The sequence below is a fragment of the Durio zibethinus genome, chromosome 5 (genome assembly GCF_047325235.1).
Source record: "Durio zibethinus cultivar Kanyao isolate XHJ-2024 chromosome 5, ASM4732523v1, whole genome shotgun sequence".
Classification (NCBI taxonomy): domain Eukaryota; kingdom Viridiplantae; phylum Streptophyta; class Magnoliopsida; order Malvales; family Malvaceae; genus Durio; species Durio zibethinus.
The window spans coordinates 28,634,413-28,653,967 of record NC_143166.1 but is presented as its reverse complement, the minus strand read 5'-3'; the positions used below and the strand labels follow the sequence as shown (position 1 = coordinate 28,653,967).

General features: G+C 31.1%; 1 protein-coding gene and 1 pseudogene across 1 annotated transcript; both read left to right on the top strand.

Annotated features, from left to right (window-relative positions):
* Positions 1-10,029: 10,029 nt before the first annotated feature.
* LOC111283099 (fasciclin-like arabinogalactan protein 21) lies at positions 10,030-11,414 on the top strand (annotated as a pseudogene).
* A 456-nt stretch (positions 11,415-11,870) lies between these two features.
* Positions 11,871-13,938, top strand: LOC111281611 (putative F-box/FBD/LRR-repeat protein At4g03220). The gene is made up of 4 exons (XM_022869307.2): positions 11,871-12,958; positions 13,201-13,356; positions 13,532-13,786; positions 13,903-13,938. Exons 1-4 carry the CDS (start codon positions 11,975-11,977, stop codon positions 13,936-13,938), a joined length of 1,431 nt encoding a protein of 476 aa, XP_022725042.2. The 5' UTR covers positions 11,871-11,974.
* Positions 13,939-19,555: the final 5,617 nt, after the last annotated feature.

The window sequence follows — 19,555 nt, the reverse complement described above, 5'->3', positions numbered from 1 at the left end:
CGACACATCTGCTTGTAGAGTTAAGAAGTAGAATTCGCTAAAAAAAAACAGTTTTCCTATTAACAATCAAATTACAGTCATTAGGGGTCAAACCAACCAATAAAAACTCGGTTATCCTGGATGATCAGGTAAACCAGCAGCAGCTACTAGGATGCGTGCTAAAGGAACTCAACTGCAAAGCTACATCAGACATTGAAAAACGAAAGAATGAGATAGATTGGAATATTTGTGGTGAATCAAATTACGCTGATCTCATCGTGCAAAAAATTATCTCCAAACTCCCATCATCGCCTATATTTATGTGACATAGAACGGTACCTAATCGTGTTCCATTCTCATTTCACGAATGGATTCAACGGAAAAAAGACAGTTTGGGTATGGTGAAAATTCCTTCGATGTCCATCTAAATGAAGCAGTAATCAACTGCCCATTAACAATTTTCCATTATATAAAAAAAAGGTTAAAATCTTTTCTTACATCTATTCTAGTCTCACCAGTCACCAGCATATTCTGTTGTAAAGAGAGCACGATGGTTCCATTTAACTTCTCAATGCCAAGAACTTTCCAAAAAAAAAAAAGAAAAAACTTCTCAATGCCAAGAACAAAGCATGGTTGCTGAACGCAACTTTATGGATATTAAGAAAAAAAAAAAAAACAAAAGCTTCAATTTTATACTAAAAAAATTATGCTAGAAAAAATTATACTAAAAAAATTGTTTTGGAGAGGGGGTTACCCCTGGTCGGGGATTTGATTTGATAAGTGAAACTTCTTCTCCATAACATCATAGTGGCCAGGCAGTTTTGACTCAGGTGTTGGGCGTTTTTAGGTATCAAGGGCTATAGTCCATTCGAGTTCGTTCTAGAGTTCAGAACCCAAACTCCAGAAAAACATTGGCCTTATTTTGTTTGGGTTTTTGACCCATTAATTATCTATTGTTTCGACTTTTGATAAGATTTCAACGTCCCAATACTGTTGCCTTTTATCTGAAAAAAAAGGGCTAATATCAAGTGTAAAAAGCATCCGATCCGATTATCAAATATCATATGAAACCGACTGCAAAACTAATTAATTGAGCATCAGGTGAAAAAGTATCGTTTTATTGGTTTCTAACCAGTAACCATGATTCCATGAATTATTATTATTAATATTATTATTGTGATTGTTGTGTAAGTAATTTATTCTTAATAAATAAAATACATAAAACATAAGCTCATATTTGATATAAAAGATACGATAAGATAAGATAAAATAATATTATAAATAAAATTAGATTAAATAATATCATTTTATTTTATGTTTGATGTATATAAAGATTAGGATAAGATAATTTATTTATTTATCAAAATTATTTTTTTTTTTAAATTTATATAAGTTAAATTATTGATATAATTTTTAAAAATATAATTGGACATGTAAATTTAAACTCATGAATTAAAAATAATCCTCTCCACTTGAGGAGGATTGAATAATCCTATGACAAGAGAATATTAATCTTTCTTGCAATCCCTATTTCTTTCTTTACATATAAATCAAATATAATATAATATAATTATTATTTGATCATATCAGTAATTCTATACATAAAAAATAATCTTTGTTGATAATATATATATATATATTTTGAATTTAAAGAAAAATGTTAATAAGTGAAAAGTTAGATTGGTAAAATTAATGTAAATAATTTAGACTTATCTGTTATTTGGGTGTAAATCTTCATTTGCTTTGATCTCTAAATTTAAGAAAACAATCCTATTAATAGGAAGTTATTTTGATAAATTGATAGAGGTGAGTTTCATAAATTTTATTGAATATGAAAATAATTAGTGCAATGTGGTCAAGATGAATTTAGGCACTCCCAAATATCATAGCCTCACCCCGTATATGCCACACAAATTGTTCAAATTATTTGCCTTAAAATAATGCAGTAGTCAACATGTTTGTTGATAATGTACCATCAGCAGCAAGACAGAAGGGGTTCCCTTTGATTGTGCTCTTAGAACTAACCGGCAGCAGCCATTGATTCTTTGTCTTCGTTTCTATGTTGATTGCAAATTTTTGGCTAAGGCTTGCTCGCAGCATCATTATCAGCAATAAATAATTGGAGCTTTATCCTGTTTTTTACTTCATTTTTGGCCTTTTCCTTACCCTTTTCTAATTTCAACATGATAAAAGTTTATAGGGCATTATTCTTAATCTCAAGAAGTACGTGGCTGAAAGTTGAGTATTTTCCTTCAAGTCAAGTCCTGAACTAAGATGGTGCATATTTGAGAACTGCTAAGATTTTCTGGACCATTTTATATGAACTCCGAAACAAGCCCCGGAAGCCCATGGCTTCTTCACGTTTTGGTTTGTTCATTGGGGATTTAGAGTAAAACAACTAGTGATTTTATTCTCTTTTTTTGGTTATTTATCCACATTTTATACACTTGACAGATGCTGCTTCTGTCTTCTTGGAGGGGGGGGGGGGGGGGGGTTGAGTATGTTCCTAGAGGCTTCTACTATTGCAAGATCACAAAACATCTTTGCTTATGAAGGCTATAATGCAGTAATTATATTTTTTGGGATGGTTTTTAGATAAACCCAAGGCCAATTATTTAGAAATGCAGACAAAATTATCAAATCAAAAACGAACCCAGCAAAGATGAGGGCCATGGTTTGCTCCTCAATATATATTATTATCAGGAAAAAGCTAGTTTTCGGGAATCCTAGCAAGGACATGACAATTTGCAGAAGAACAACAAATGGACGCTTGCAACATGGTATGAGACGCCACAAACCAGTGAATGCTTCAGCACAATTGCAGTCAGAAATTCAGTTTATGTACCCCCAAAACGATATCCTTATGCAATCACCCACCAGCATAAAGACACTATGGAGAAGGGGCCAACAGATTCGGACCCTCAACCTTCTGACTTCTAATGGGCCTCTTGGATCTAACTGGTAACAAAAATTCATGTTCTGTTGCTCGTGAGATATGGTTGAGGATGGTCCTTGTTCCCAGCACCATTGCCATCCTTAAGTATGTGGAGCACCATACTGGAGTGCAGAACAAACAAATAAATTAATCTAAAGCCTTTTTAGATGTAAACTCAAAATCAAGATTTAGCATTATATGCACTACAATAGAATTGAAATTCAAAATCACACTATTTTTTAATATAAATATAACCTGGAACTACATCAGCTAAAGAAAGAAAGAAAAGAAAATTCTAAAAATTCAATTTATAAAATTTAAATTTATCATTATATTGTGGATGATAGATTAATTTTTTTCTCATCTTTGAATGAGTAAATTTTTTTTTTTTAAATTTGATTCAAAAAATTTTCTTAAATTAGAAAAAATAGGAAAACAATTACAATCATTCAAAGATGATGATGAAGATGATGATAATGATGATGATGATGATGATGATGATAATAATAATAATAATAACAATAATTTAAGGGTAAAAAAAATGATATATCACTTATTTTGGTATAAATGGATCACTCATTATAATAATAATAATGATAAATTTGACACATCATTTAATTACAGTGACAAATTTAGATTTTATCTCATTTATCGTTGATATCTCTAAAAGTTTTACTAATTTTTTAGGTTTAAATTATCATATATATTCTAGACACAATGATGAAGTAATCGTCTTTTACATTGCAAATCGATCATTTGCTAAAAACTCCAAACCTTTTTTTGGCAAAGTTATTAAAATTCAGTTGAATCTTTTTTGGGATGTTATATACTAGTATTAATTTATGAATTTATAATAAAAAAATAGTTAATCCAAAGCAAAAATTATACTACTGGCTAGATTTTTTTGGATGTTCTTAACCAATGAGACCCGGTTTGGAAAAAAAATGAAACTCTTAAAAAAAGCAAAAAGGATAATTTAAATTAATTTAAGAATAATAATATCCAGATTAAAATTTAATTTGAACAAATTATTTTTCAAGTTTAAAACTAGTCACTTGGGGCTTGATTCAAAACAAATGTTTGAGGTAAAAATTAAGGCATATATCTGGCTGCTTAAAAATTTTTTTCATTTTAAATTAAACATTAATCAAGAATATTATATATTTCCAAAAGAAATATATATTTTTTAAAATTATTTGGACTTGCTTTTTAGTTTAATGATAAAAATATTTCTTCACTTTCAATTTTTCTAAAATTGATTTCCTGAAGAAAATGTTAGAGCTCATGAACAATTTTATTTTCAAGAACAAAGGCTCTAGTCAAGTAAAGCTATTGAAAATCTTCTTTTAGAAATCAATAATGCTAAAATTGTATTAAGTCTAAAAAAAATTATATTTCTTTAAATATAAATTTGGATTTGCATTTTAAGGTTAAACACATAGAAATATACTCAATTTTCAAAATCAATAATATCACAATTATATAGAATCCAAGAAAAATAATTTTTCTTTAAAATAGAAATTGGGCTTCACTTGCATTTAGGTTTAAATAAATAATATTTAAAGTAAATATTTGATTTGAGAAATACACAAAAATGTTAAACAAATTTAATTTGAAATATGTATTTAAAATTTTTTTCATGATCAATTTAAGGATAACATATATAAGCATTTAAATAAATGTAAATAAAATATAATATAAATTATACATGATATTTATTATGAACAACTGAGTCAAAATTTGCTCGATAACATGAACATGAATATATCTTTTACTACTATGAATACCAATATTTGTTATATTTTATAATAAAATTAAATTTTTTATAAAATAAAAATATGTGTCAATTACATTTATAACTACATTTTAAAGTTTAAATTAGAGGATCATAAATAATTATTTTCAACATATTTATTTTTTAAATTTTATTGATTTCGTTATTAATGAGATATAAATATTTTAAACTAATACATATTAAGATATAAGAAAAAATAAATATTTTAAAAAATAGAAATATTTTAATAAAAAACCCCAACGTGAGAAAATGGATTTATACTTATTTTTTAGCTTACATGTTTCAATGTAAACTTAAATTCGAAATGTAAAAATAAATAAATAAATAAAATGCCGCGTCTTGCCCAGTCAAATTGGTGGCAGTATAGTAATAGTAGTAGTAGCAGCATTTAAAAGACAAAGGGAGGAGGAGCTGTTTTGGAGTAAATGTAATTACTTTGGTCAATGGATTTGTTTTTTTTTTTTTTTTTTATATATCTTTGAATATTTTGATTCAGTCGTAGATTTGGATTTGGTCGTTTTGTGGTAGCATTGACTAGCAATTTTCTTTTGTGCATTTTTTAGTTGTATTGTACTATACAATAACAATGACGACAACAGCCATATTCATAGCCATCCCATCTATCCTACTCTCTCCTTGTTTGTACACTGTCCTGCTTTTTTTTAATGAGTTATGAGCGTATTATTGAAAATTTTTGAAGATTTGAATTACACCAAGACATTTCCTCTTCTATTTAACCGTTTAACCGTATGTCTTCTAATAAATACCAACGAATACTTTAAAGGTCCTTCTTTAAGAACTATATTTGTGTTCAATGTAGTTTTTAATTTACTTTTTATACTGAATTAATTTTATGGGTTTAATATTTGTTACTTTCCCAACTACATTACCAACCATGCGTACGCAGTAATGGATCCCCTTTTTACAGTCGGTGGATATTAAAACAAAAGGAAAAAAAATTTTTTTTTTTAAATAATTTGATTTAACAATTGATGGATACCTTTTCATGAGTTTTTAGTTTGACTTTTTAATAAAAAATAAAATTGAAGATCAAAAAATATATTATTAATTTTTTTGGGAACAGAGTCAAGATCGTTTTAAAATTTATGCATTATAAACTTAAACAAACCTACGCCCGCTTGATAAAAAATTAAAGGCCAAGAGAGAAGGTTGGCGAAATATGCTTAATCTGGGCCACGAAATGACACTCACCGGTCCTGCATGGCCATCGCTCTCTGATGAATCCCTGCTGGGACGCAGAGACAACAACCTCAAACCTAACAGTTCGATGATAACAATGACAAATCTAAAGATAAACGAATACCATAAGAACCCCATTAAAAAAAGAATACACATAATCAAGTCAAATACTTCGGTGGGAATACAATGCTGGAGATGAATTTATTACGGGTGGTCTTGACTCTTGAGGTCCAGAGGAAATCCAGTTGTAGTGAGAAAAAAAGAAAAAAGAAAAAGGCGAATATCTCTCATCTTCACAGCAAACAAGTTTAGAGAATCCAGTTGGAGTTCCTTGTAGAAATCTAAAATCTTAACACATTGCTGACAAGTGTCTTTATCACACGCTTTCGCTTGCCTAGATTGAAGTGAAATGAAGTAGTAACCCAACCAAACAGCCAGACCAAACATTTTATTCTCTCCTCCCAAAAACTAAACCCCACCTCCCATCCATTAAATCCCAACTTTATTACAGCAGCTGGACCCACACCCAAAAATCTGGAAATGGAACTTTCTTTGTTACTATTTCTAAATCAAAACCTCAACAATTTCTGAACCATCCATTCCCTCTTTATATATAGTCTCAGCAACCTTCAAAACATAACATAGCTAAATCCCTTGCTTTGTTTGCAGAAAACAGTTCGGGCTATCAAAAACTGTCCAAAACACTAGTGAACAGCTCACATTAACTTTTCTTTATTTCCTAAAAGATGGGTGTGGGTAAGCTTGTTTTGATTTCCTTGTTTTTTGTCGAGGTTTTGCTGGTCCATGCAATGGCTCATAAATCTGAGGTGAAACCATCTGAGATTAAGGTTCATAATGAGGATGAGCCAGGTTGGGTGGTGCCTAGAGAAGCAGATGAGCCAACCGCAAGTTCTTCCAAGTCATCTCAACAGATCAGAGAGGCCGAAGCACCACAGATCAGACGGCTGGGAAAGCATCATTCATCAGATATGTCTGTGGCTGGTGGTGGTGTCATCATTGGTGGACTTGTCACCGTTATTTTCGCAGCTGTTTTTGCCTACATTCGAGTTACAAGAAAAAGGGATGGTGTTAAACACTAAGTTTTGGGTATTTTTGGACCTGGGGGTTTCTCTGTTTTTCACTTTTTGGTGTTCACATTTTTTTTCCTCCTTTGTTTTATAAAGATTTAGGTAGGAGTAAAGGAGTGATCTTCATACAAAAGCATTTCACTGGAAGAGGCATTGTTATTATTTTCTTTATTATATTATGTGAATATCAGATTGAAATTGCATCTTTGTATTGTGAAATTCTTGCTTTTCCTTACTTCTCTATCTCTGCGAGAACTAATATAAGAACTGTGTGACCTTTTTTTTTCTTTTGTTTTTTTGTTTTTGTTTTTTTTTTTCAGTTTTAATTTTCCTGGGATCACGTTTTGTAGCCTGATTGTAAAATTATGCATAATCCAGGAAGGACTTGATTTCGAGAGTTGTATTTTTGGAGTTGGTCTGACAGTCCAATCCGTATCTTACGATTTTAATTCGATTCGATTGTATAAGATCAATAATTTTTTAAAAAAATTAAATTTTAAATAAATCAAATTGACTAATAAAAAAATAAAAATAAAATAAAATATTAAATAAATTCATTTTAATTCAATTAAATATATATTAAAAAAATTAATTTTAAATTATTTATTTAATTATATATATTTATATATTTATTTAATTTTTATATTTCATTAAAAATTAATATTTTATATTTTAAAAATAATATTTTATTAATTTTAAATAATATAAAATTAAATATAAAATATAAAAATAATCTAATCAAATTTAAATATTATAAAATTTAAATTCAAAATAAAAAAAAAATCAATCTCATTATCATCCTTAGTTGATCCCAAACTTTAAAAAAGTAACAAAAAAAATGCAAATCATTCATCGTTTCATGAGAAATGGAGAATCTTTGACATGGTATAGTAAATACATTTGATGCTCCATGGTCCGATCTAAGTTTTTTGTGGCAGGAATCTCATAACTCTTATGTGCCTTTCAAAAGTATTCCATGGTGATACAGAACACGCAATTTTGCCCTACCGTATCATGCCACGCCACAACGAGGTGCGATAATAATAGCTTATAAGTTGTCTCTAGTTGTTTCTATGGCGTTGCTAAAAAAATAGGGAAGCTTCGGGATTTTCGGAACAGCGAAGCCTAAACCATTTGGCTGCAGCCTTGCAGGACCACCGAGTCTTCCTTTGAAGGTTTACTGGATCATGTGCTGATTAATCAAATTCTTCAAGATGTCACTATCATATCTTAACTTTTCATTTATTGTTCTTCGTCCTCTCTATTAACAAAAATTGGATTTTGGTGGTAGATATTCCACGCTGACCGAAATTCAGATCTTCCACCACAGGTTGGCAACAGATGTCGAAGTTAAGTTCATTGTCAAACAGCAAACTGGTCGCCTGGTCAATTGATGAGTAAACATTCTCAAAGTAAACAATTTTATAAAGGAAAATTGTGAAATCTTTGACATTTCGCTTTTATTGTTTAGAGAAACAGTGCTCTATCCCCGGAATACACCATGTGCTTTTGCCCGCCACCTTACCTGACCCAACTTTATCATTCAGTAACCCGAACGGGCCTGCCTCACCTCTAGTAACCGGTTCAATACTTTTAATACCTGAGCCAAACCCGACAAAACTATGCAAAACCCGCATCAGATTTGTCTTGACCTGGAAAAAGGATTTTATTATATTATTTTAGTGTAATTATCAGGCAGTCTTTTAGTTTTTAATGTAAATTACTCTTTAATCATTTTTAAATATATGTATATTATAAAGTTAATCTTTCTAATTAATATTAAATAATAAATTTAATATAATATATATTATAAATATAAAATTAAATAAAAAATAATATGTTGTTACTATAAATTCCTCAAGGCAAAACTATATGCTAGACACTCTATATTCTACTTGAATTTGACTTTGATTTTTTATTATCAACCTTGACCCGACGCCGCTTGCTCAATTCTGACTTTCAAATAAAAAATGCACTCATATCGAAATGTAGTGGGCAAAACTAGTTGGGTACGAGTTAATTTAACATTTAAAGAATTTATTTAGATGAGTGGTGAAATTATTTTTAGTATAATTGAAAATAATGATGAAGGTGAGAATGATAATTATAATATTAAAATTAAAATAATAATAAAATATGATTTGGATGTAAAATTAATAGTGATAATGATATAAATTATAACTAGAATAAAAAATGATAATTAAATATATTAGATTAAAAATTATATATAACAAAAAATTTAAATTATTTAATATTTATAAAATTAATAAATTATTAATAATTAATAAATTTTTTTATGTTAAATAATAATTATGTTAATAAACAATTAAAATGATTTATTTATTAATTTATCATATAATAATATAATTTATTTATAATTTATTTATTTTTAAATAAAAAATTAAAATTTCATAATGAAAAAATGTTTCTACAACTTAACTTGGAGGGCAAAAATAAAAATTAAAAATTAAAAAAAAAACCCAATTGCTTATTGGAGAAAAATCCTAGGATAAATCACAACGACATCTAACATTTGGATCTCATTTCTCTTGACACAAGTTTTCATCCGACACGCTCCTTCACCTACATTAGCATCCAAATGCAGCCTGACAGTATCTGAAATTTAATAAGAGCTAGTTGTTAAGCTAAGGATAATACCAACAAGATAATACAAACAAGTAATTAGTTCAAAGTTCGTCTTTTTCGATGAAAAAATTTTAAATTTAAATTTTATCAATAATTATTTATTAAAATTATTTCGAATGCACAACCTACTACAAATCTCTTACATGAGAGACTAAAGAGCTATTTATTCTTGAATTTCTCTTAAAAAAAGAAGAAGGATAATATGAAAATTTTGGAGGCAACTTAGGTCCTAAATTGCTCAAGGCCCAAGCAGTGAAGCTTGAATCTGGGCCTTTTGGTTTGTCCGGAGTGAAATTCGAGCCCGCCCAACAAAAATTTATGGTGTGGTTATGTCAGACAGTGCGATTTATTTCTGTCTTCAGCAATTCTTTGTGTCCCTCTAGGCAACCAACTTTCACAGCAGAAAGATGGCGTTTTCTTCAAATTGGTGGCGTGCGCCGGTCAACTTCACCGTCTCGGTTTTGTTGGCCTTCGTAGCAATCTCCACAGCGCTACGTTCACTACCCAAAGATGAACCACTGCCGACCAAATCGACTACAGTTCCACTCGTTTTGGATGCTTCTGGCGATTTAAGAAGATTATGTTTTAACATCATAGCCGCCCTTCTTCAAATCACCCCTATAAACTCTTCATTACCTCTCCACACTCAACAATCTTTTCAATCCCAGACACTTCCATTGCAAACGTTTCTCACACTTCTTCGCTCTTGAAGCATATTTTTCAATACCGTGCCTTTCCACTTCGGCTTTCCATGAATGATCTCTTGAAGAAGCACCAAGGTAGTTGATTCATGGAAAGAATGTGCCTATAACAAAGGTTGATGCGAAAGAAAGAGTGTTAGAGATCAATCATGTGTTGGTTTCTCATCCGGATATCTTTCTTGAAGATGTATCTTCCATATGTTGATGGTGCATGGTTGGGATCATATTCAAGCACCGATATGTTATTTTAATCTTAGCTTGGTTTCAGAGGTTATTGACCCCAAGAACGAGGTTGAATGGACACATTATCCATTTGCTAAGCTCGAAGGATTTCGTTTCGTTTGCAATTAACCTGAATTCTGTACTTTTTGGGATTCTTGAAGATCAAATGAACTTTTGTTATGTTACAGTCTTTCCTCCACGAGAGTTTTCATTTGTGGCAACTGTTTCAGTTGGCTTGATAAAATAGCGAGGCTTCATGTACTAGATGGAAAGTTCACCTACATGGACTTTGCTTCTTTGCCTGCAAATGCATCACTGAGTAATTCAATTCCAGATCATGATCTTGAGATATCTGGGGGCGTCAACAACATTACACAAAAATTGATCATTCATGGAGCTAAGATAGTTGCACCAAATATCTTTGTATCCATGAAGTTTATGGTCCACGGATTTCTCAAGCCTTCCAATTGGCTGATCTACCTAACACCTCCAGATGACTGCAGTGGAATAGCCAAGAGGATCGAGGCTTGTTAGTCCGTGCCAAGGAGCAGAGCTGATTTCTCTCTTTTTTTTTTTTTTGAAGGCTCCAGATGTATATTCCATTGGTAGCTTCTATATTTCTCTTTGACATTTGGGTAATTTTTGTTATCCGACTGAGTGCTTTACTACTCTTTAATTTTTCTTCGAGAAGTTCTAGTCTTACACGATTCTTTAGATGCAAAAAGGTTTATTTATTTATTTTTTTTGGCCAGGAGATACGGACATTCAAACAAACAAGTTGAAGTTATTATTTCTTATTACGTATGGGCTAATTTTCTAGTTGAGAACAATTAGGTACAAATAATTAATAATTATGTAAAGCAGTGTGAATTTCAAAAGGAGTTAGGCAAATGAAATTATGAAAATGATATAGGTGGGCAGACAAGAGCCCCAGACCAAAATAATTTAAGTCCATTCCCTAAATTCTTTAGATATATTTCATGATTAATAAATTTTTTTATATTTAAAATTAACAAAATTTAAATTTTAATTATTAAAACTAAAAATTTAACCTTCTGCCATAACTCTAACGTTAATAAGTTCATCATTTAAGGGTAAACATCTTGAGTTGGAATCATAATGTCCCCTTCGGCATTAAAAAGTGGCCTACCTTACCTATAGAAAACGGGTTACATTGGACTTGGGCTAAGTTTTTCTTGTGAATAAGAAACGGGCTAAAATGGGCTTGGATTGGTTTATGGGTTGAAACCTTAAAAGTTGCAATCCTACTATTTATATTCCCCGAACTGCGTAACTTAAGATCAACTAATCTATATCTCCCTCTAGGACTGGTTTCCACCTAGGGCACAACACCTCCGCTGATTCGAGCATTACTAGACAAATAACAAAACAAAAACATCACTCAGCCATGAGAAAGAGCGCCGGACGAATAAGAAAGCTTCATCGAAGACGTCAAAAGGAGGATAGGATCAGCGATCTCCCTGACGAAGTTTTGCACCGCATCCTATCCTCTCTAAGCACCAAATCCGTAGCTCGAATCAGTTTAGTTTCCAAAAGGTGGAGATCTCTTTGGTATTCGTCTCCTTACCTCGACTTCTCCGATGTCAATCCTCAAGTCAAGACCCAGATACTGGATCTTCGCCGAAATGTTTTTTGTATAAAGCTTTTTCGGATGACGGGTAGTTTAGGTTTCCGGCGTTTTCTTGACTGCATTGATCGTGTCAAGAAGCAAGGAGTTAAAAAACTTGAACTCGATATCTGTTTGACAGATCGGTCAATTTTGCCGTTCCCATCATTTACGTGTGATTCCTTGAGGAATCTTAGACTGAGAGCTAAATATCGGTGGAACTCGTATAACTATTCGGACATGATACTCGAGTTTCAAACTTCATATGATGCTGTTGCAGAGTCCCTTGGTTCTCTCCATTCCTTATCTCTAACTGGCCTTCACTTTCTGAACGGCTCGTTTGTTGCCGATTTATTCTCGGCCACTTCATTCCCTGTCCTCAGGAAGTTAAGTCTGGATAATTGTACTGGAATATTGATAAGTTTAAACGTTAGCTGCCCTGAACTGGAAGAACTGGAACTGCATCATGTGATGATAAGTGGCTTGAATGTATTTGGGACAAGACTAAAAGTCTTGTCTGTGAAACATTCTCTCCAGAATACTGACAATAATAGTTGGACCAGGATCTCCGCATCATCACTTCAAACTTTCTATTGGAAAGGGAATGAGATTACGGAGAATTGTGCCATAATGAGCTTCCCAAATTTGCGCAGATCCTACATTTCTTATTTTCCATTTTCTGCCAGAAAGAAAATAGGCACTTTTAACCTCGTATCTGCTATCTCTCGAAGTCATCACTTGGAGATTTCATTTAATTCTCTTGAGGTTAATCTTTTTGTTTTTCCTTCTTTATTCTGTTGCTCATCATAGACTTGATTTAGGACGTGCATTTTCAGGCATAATATTGCTTTCGGTTTACATTTTCCAGTTGATTATATGAACAAATTACAATAAAGCAGGTGATTAATTTATTCTTGTGTAATTTGTACTTATGTGTGACTTGTGAGGCAAGTAATTACTATGAATATAAATTTTTTTATTTGTTTTCAATCATTGTCCATTTGCAGATTTTTTCAACAATAGGTTCCGCTGGGGACCTTCGATTTTCGTTTATAAATCTCAGGATACTGGAGCTCCAATATGTTCTGATCAGCAGGGATAGCATTGCAGTAATAGCATGCTTACTCATAAACTCTCCAATGCTGAAGACCCTTATAATTGAGGTTTTTATTTGTAACTTATCTGCATAGCAGCACATAAAATCTCTACACCCTTTTTTCACATTTTATTTGATCCTTTAATGTCTAAAGCATATTAGTTAACAAAAGTTAATTTGATATTATAAAATATTGCTTTGGCATCTTAATTTCTTTTGACTCTTTATCAATTGAATCTCAGGCGCGGAAACAACGGAGCAACCCTATGTATAATGATGAAGGATGGGATTCACACATTCATTGTTTTGGGCTTCTGGATCACTTAGAGGTAGTGAAAATCACTGCATGGGGTTGTCAAAGATACGAAAAAGGTGTCCTTGCTATCACAAGGTTTTTGCTTGAGCATGGGAGAGTCCTGCGGGATATGACTATAAATTTAGAAGCCTCGTCCAACTGGCGTTCCATATTTAAATCTTTCACAAGGAAAATTAGCAAGGTATCTCCATTTCTTAAGTTGTCAGTCAAGCGCATATATAGCACCTGATCATTATGGACCATTGGTGCATGCAAGTATGGACTAAGCACAGCACAACGGGGATATGACTTGAACAGGCTCATGGTTTGCCGGTGCCACCAGATGAAAATTAGCTTAAACAGGTTTTTTTTTTTTTTTTTTTTAAATGAGTTTCGGACATATTCTTTTTTCCCTTTCAAGTTGTGTGCTGATTTTCCTTTTTGTCTTGAAGTTGTTAATTAATCTATTCTGTTCGTTCTTCCTAAAGAAAGAATATACTCCCTTCATTTCATAATTTTCTCGGAATTTAAAAAATGATTTGACTTTAATGCATTTAATATTAAAATTTAAAATTTTTAAATAAAATTAAAGTTTTATAATTTTTAATATAAAAAAATTAAAAAAATAGTTTAAAAATATAAAAAAGTAAAAATTTTAAATATTAAAAAAATAGAATATAATTTTGAGACATTTCAAAAAAAAAAAAAAAGATGGACAAAAAAAATAAAACAGAGAGTATTATCTTATTAGTTTGAAGTTGTTAGCCTTGAGCATGTTGCAATCAATCCAAGAAAAAATGACTATATGGGAGTCTAAAACTGATTCCATTATGGGACTTTCTTGAGCATATCGAGATGTTATCATTGGCCAAACGAGTGTTAAATTGCAATTGCTTAATGTACTTTGGTCATTTTTAAGAGTGTGTAATCAAATGTGGTTTGGTTAAGATAAATATAAATACAATGAGATGTTTATGATCAGCTGCATTATGAAGGAAATTATTTAATATAGAAAGTTTAACACTATATTTGGATTGAGGGGAAGGGAAGGAAAAGAAATAAAAATAAAAGAAAATAATAGAAATAGAAATATCTTTCTTTTGTTGGAATAAATTTTTAATTTAAAGAAAAAAAAGTGGTGAAAATCCAATCATTTTTTATTTCTTCACTTTTTTAATACCTCAATTAAAGAAAAAAGCTAAGGAAAAAAATTAAAAAAAATTATTTTTATGAAAAGACTATTAAATCCATATTTTGTTATGACATTAGATTTAATTATATAACTAACACATTTTATAAAGATAATTTTTTTTTATGAGTATTTAATATAAAATCACTGTTTATAAATATTTTATAATTTTTTAAGTCTTAACAACAAAATAAGTAAATTATTGTCAGAATAAATTAAAAAACTGAATTAAACATAAAATTAAGAGTAAATCAATAATTAATTAATACATTTTACCATATTAAACATACTTAATTTTGTTTGGAAAGATTTGTTTATACAAGCTAGATAATATAAAGATATATTTATATATTATATGTTACTTTATAAAAAAAAAGTTATAATTAAAAAAATATATTATAATAAATTTATTTTTTAAGTATATTATTCAAACAATGATGGTTATAATTTATTTTATTTCTTTATTAATTTTAACTATCCAAATGTGAAGTATATATACATTTTTTTTCTCCTTTAAAATAATTTCATTGTATCTAAACAGAAGGTAAAAGTATTAGAAGGATGCCTCATTTTCTATGGTTATTAAACTTGGATTGAGATGAGGTCAAATCAATTAATCCGTTGACTCGATCCTTGACTCTATTTATTTTTATATTTGGATAGTGTCATAATAGTTTTGTGTCCGTCCGACGAATTTGAAAACGAAATAAAAAATAATGGAGTCACCACTAATCTTTTTTGGCTAGGTGCGATTGACCACCTACTAAAACATATCATTTTAATAAAGTTTTAAAATTAATTAAAATTTATTAAAAAGATAATTTTACAGTCAGCGAAATAGTTTAGGTTCAGAAGTCGGTTACGCGTGAGGAAAGATTAGCACCTTCATAGCGCTCGTTAAAAATGGTACCAATTAACAACGTGTTATCCTTTGATTTTGATAAAAATAGTCTAATTTTCGGTGTTCGAAAAATAATTTTTTTGATTTTTTTATTTATTAGAAAAAATTTATTCTAAAAAAAAATTAAAACCTTTTTATTGAAATAATTCTTAAAATGTTTCAGTACGTTGGTAACATTAGAAGAACTTTTTCTCACCTAGAGACTTCTTAGACATCACTTCTCGGAATACCTTAGAATCTCATCATCGGAGGCTCAAATTTATTTTTCATAAAAAATATCATACATGCAATGCAAAATGTTACCATGTTTATGCACACATTTTATTTTTCTTTGTTAGAAAATTTTTTAATTATTTTATTAATATTCTTATTTAAAATTAAAATTTTGAAGAAAAAAAATTTAATTATATTGAAGATTTTCTATATATATTTCAATACGCTGGTAATATTTTACAAAAAATTTCTCACCTAGAGATTTCTTAAAGCATCTCTACTTTGTTTTTTTTTTCATTCATCATTTTATTTTTTTTTCATTCATCATTCTCACTTTGTTTCCTCTTGTTGGCTTATACCCTAAGCCAAATTTATCTTTCTTGTCATGTATGGCCGATGGTTTCATGATTTCTTGCAGGTTTTTCTCAAGTCTAGCTCCAGGTCACTATCTCATCTTGGTAAGCTGTTTGACAACCAATAGCACCTGTCAGATGGATCTATGGTATACCCAATAAGCAACTATATGAAAGAAAAATATCCATAACTTGGAATTTCACATTGAAAGTGCATGGGCCAATCGCAATGGCACTTCTATATCTCCTAGCACTTCTCTTCTGGTTCTATCAAAGGCTCTCACTATCATATGACTAGGTTTCATATAAAATCCATCAACAGAGAGTTTTGCCAGAGTAGTCATAGGTATAACATTGATGGATGAGCCATTGTCAATCAAAATCTTAGCCATTATATGACCTTTACATTTCATAGTAATGTGAAGAGCCTTGGTGCTTCCTCTACTTTCAGGAGAAATCTCTTCATCACTGAAAGAGATATAATTTGAAATCGTTAGATTGCCAACAAGATGTTCTGCATATTCAATAGAAGCATTATGAGACACATATGCTTGATTTAGCACATTCAGTAAAGCATTACGATGTGACTCTAAACTGAACAATAATGACAATAAAGAAATTTTAGCTGGCACTTGTTAAGCTGTTCTACCACGCTATACTTGCTATGTTTTATTAACTTTAGAAATTCACATACTTCACTCTCAGATACTGACTTCTGATATTCTTTTTTTGGGGCTGCGTGAAGATCACTCTGACTTTCATTTTTTTTTTCTACCTTGGCTTTCTCTTTTCTAGCTTTTTTTAAAACCTCTGGGGTATAACACCTCTCACTTCGAGTTATGCCTTTTACACCCGTTATGTTGGTAATATTTGGGTTAACTATGACATCATAATCGTACTTTCAAGATACTGCTTTATCATTCTGATATAAAAAAAGGCCAGGAGTTTTAATTGTCACCATTGGTCAAGAGACGAGCTTTTCTAGCTTCGATGTTGGCTTCTCATCAAAATAGATGGTTACCGATCTATTCACAATCTTATTCTTTGAATTAATGGTAAACACTTTTACCAACTCTTTTCTCTCTTGATAAAACTCTATTCGTCCCTCATCCATCAATATTTGCACCTCTTGATGAAATTGGTGATAATTCTTGATAGAATGCCCTATAACACCTCTGTGATAATTGCATCTTTCAGTTGAGTTAATTACTTTAGAGTAATTTTGAGGTTCTATTAGCTTCAACATGTTAGCTTTAACCAATACTTCAAACACCTTAGCCATCAGAGTCTTAACTTCATTTTTTTTTCCTTCACGTGGCTTCTTTACCCATCAATTAAGACATTTATTGATGGTCTGGTATGATTTGGTAGAGAGTTCCCATTAACATTTGGAGTCCCTTGTTAGTTGGTATCAAAATTTAATACTCTTTCATTGATTAACCCTTGCACTTTACGTTTCAAAGCACTACAGTTCTCAGTGGAATGACCTAGATTCCTATAGTAATAATCATAATGTGCATTGGGGTTATACCATTTGAGAAATGGAGGTTTTAAGGGTTCAACGATAACAAGAGCAAGCAGATGTTTCTCAACAAGTCGAGGATACAAATCTGTATATGTCATGAGAATGGGATTGAAAGTGATTTTTTTTGGGTCTTTCTCGGGGCTCTCAAACCATTTTGGTCTGATAGGTGCAGCAGGACGATTGTAGGTGCGTGTCTGAAAGGATGGCTGAAAACGGGGTGGATAAGCTGGTTGTGGTAATGACTGGTATGGTTGATATGAATGAGGGATGTATGTAACATGGTTTATAGAAGGGTAATGAGTTTGGTAGACTGGTGTAGGATAAAGTGTGAAACTTTTGAATTGTTACCCCATATAGTTCACTACTTGAGCTTCATTTTCTTTCTTTTTAAGAGCTCCACCTTTTCTTGCTCTACTTGTCTTTTCTGCATCGAGCTTATAATTCTTTATAGCATTTTTAATGATCTCACCTGATATCACCATATCTGTAAAATTCTTGGTTGCATTGCCTATCAATCTCTCATAGTACAGTGCTTTTAAGGTGTTTACAAATAAAATAGTTATTTCTTTCTCAGTAAGAGGAGGTTGAACTTGTGCAGCCATATCTCTCTACCTTTGTGTATACTCCTTAAAGTTTGCAGTTGCTTTTTTTTTCATACTTTGTAGAGATAGACGGTCTGGAACCAGATCCGTGACATACCAATATTATGTAAAAAATACCTTTGTAAGCTCTTGCCAAGAACGAATATGAGTCTTATCTAATTGAACATACCATCTAGCTGTAGAACCCGTAAGACTATCTTAAAATATATACATTAACAACTTCTCATCACGAGCATGTACTACCATCTTTCGACAATACATGGTGATATGGGTCATCGGGCATTTTGTGCCATCATATTTTTCAAATTTAGGGACCTTGAATTTAAGAGGAATGGCCATATTTGAAACTAAACAAAGGTCAATCGCATCTGTGGAGCCATAAAAATTCATTCCTTTTACAGCCCTATGCCTTTCTTCTAATAACTTCATCTTCTTTCGGGCACTGGTATCTTCTACTTTTTTAGGTGTCTACATCCCTAACTTTTTTCTTTCCTTGGGATCATCCAAATCAGGAACTAAGATTGGCTCAGGTGATTTTTTCATCATAATAGAATTAACAAAATTTTAAAATTATCTTGGAACAAGTGTGAAAGGCATTCCTGGATAAGGATTGGGATATCTATCGGGAGTAGAAATTGGTACTCTAGTTCCTTGTAAACGTTAGGTCAATCGTGGCTCAAATCCTAGAGGGTAAACATGATCTACCATATCTGATGATTGCTCTTGAAAGCTAGAATTTTTTTTCACTACTTTTCCCTTGTCAAGTTTCTTGAGCATATCCATTATTGTACTAAGATCCTTTCTTAGTTCTTCTTGAGCTATCTCAATTCTCTCAAATTAACTGGCCTGTTCTTGATCCATGATTTTCGTTTGAGTCATGGTATTGTATAGATGATGAGTAGGTTAGGTCAAAATTTTTGATGGGCAAGCTATTCTTAAACTTTTATTACCACAGAGTTTTTATTTTAAAAAAGAAGAAAGAAAGAAAAAATTAGAATGCTATGTGTTGAAAATTTTATTTTTTACTTATTTTATGAAAAAATGATGTATATGATGCATGAATGCAAGTGAGAGATATTTACTTTTGGATAAATTTTAACATTAAAAATTTTTATTGATCCCATACAACTTTTATTACATAAGATTTACCATCATAAGGTTATATCCATAGAAACGTTTGACTTGCTC

Bases quoted from the DNA above. Each gene is read 5' to 3' on its own strand.
- LOC111281611 (XM_022869307.2), top strand. From the start codon at position 11,975: ATGAGAAAGAGCGCCGGACGAATAAGAAAGCTTCATCGAAGACGTCAA. The intron at 12,959-13,200 runs GTTAATCTTTTT...GTCCATTTGCAG, and splicing joins TTTCATTTAATTCTCTTGAG to ATTTTTTCAACAATAGGTTC. The intron at 13,357-13,531 runs GTTTTTATTTGT...ATTGAATCTCAG, and splicing joins TGAAGACCCTTATAATTGAG to GCGCGGAAACAACGGAGCAA.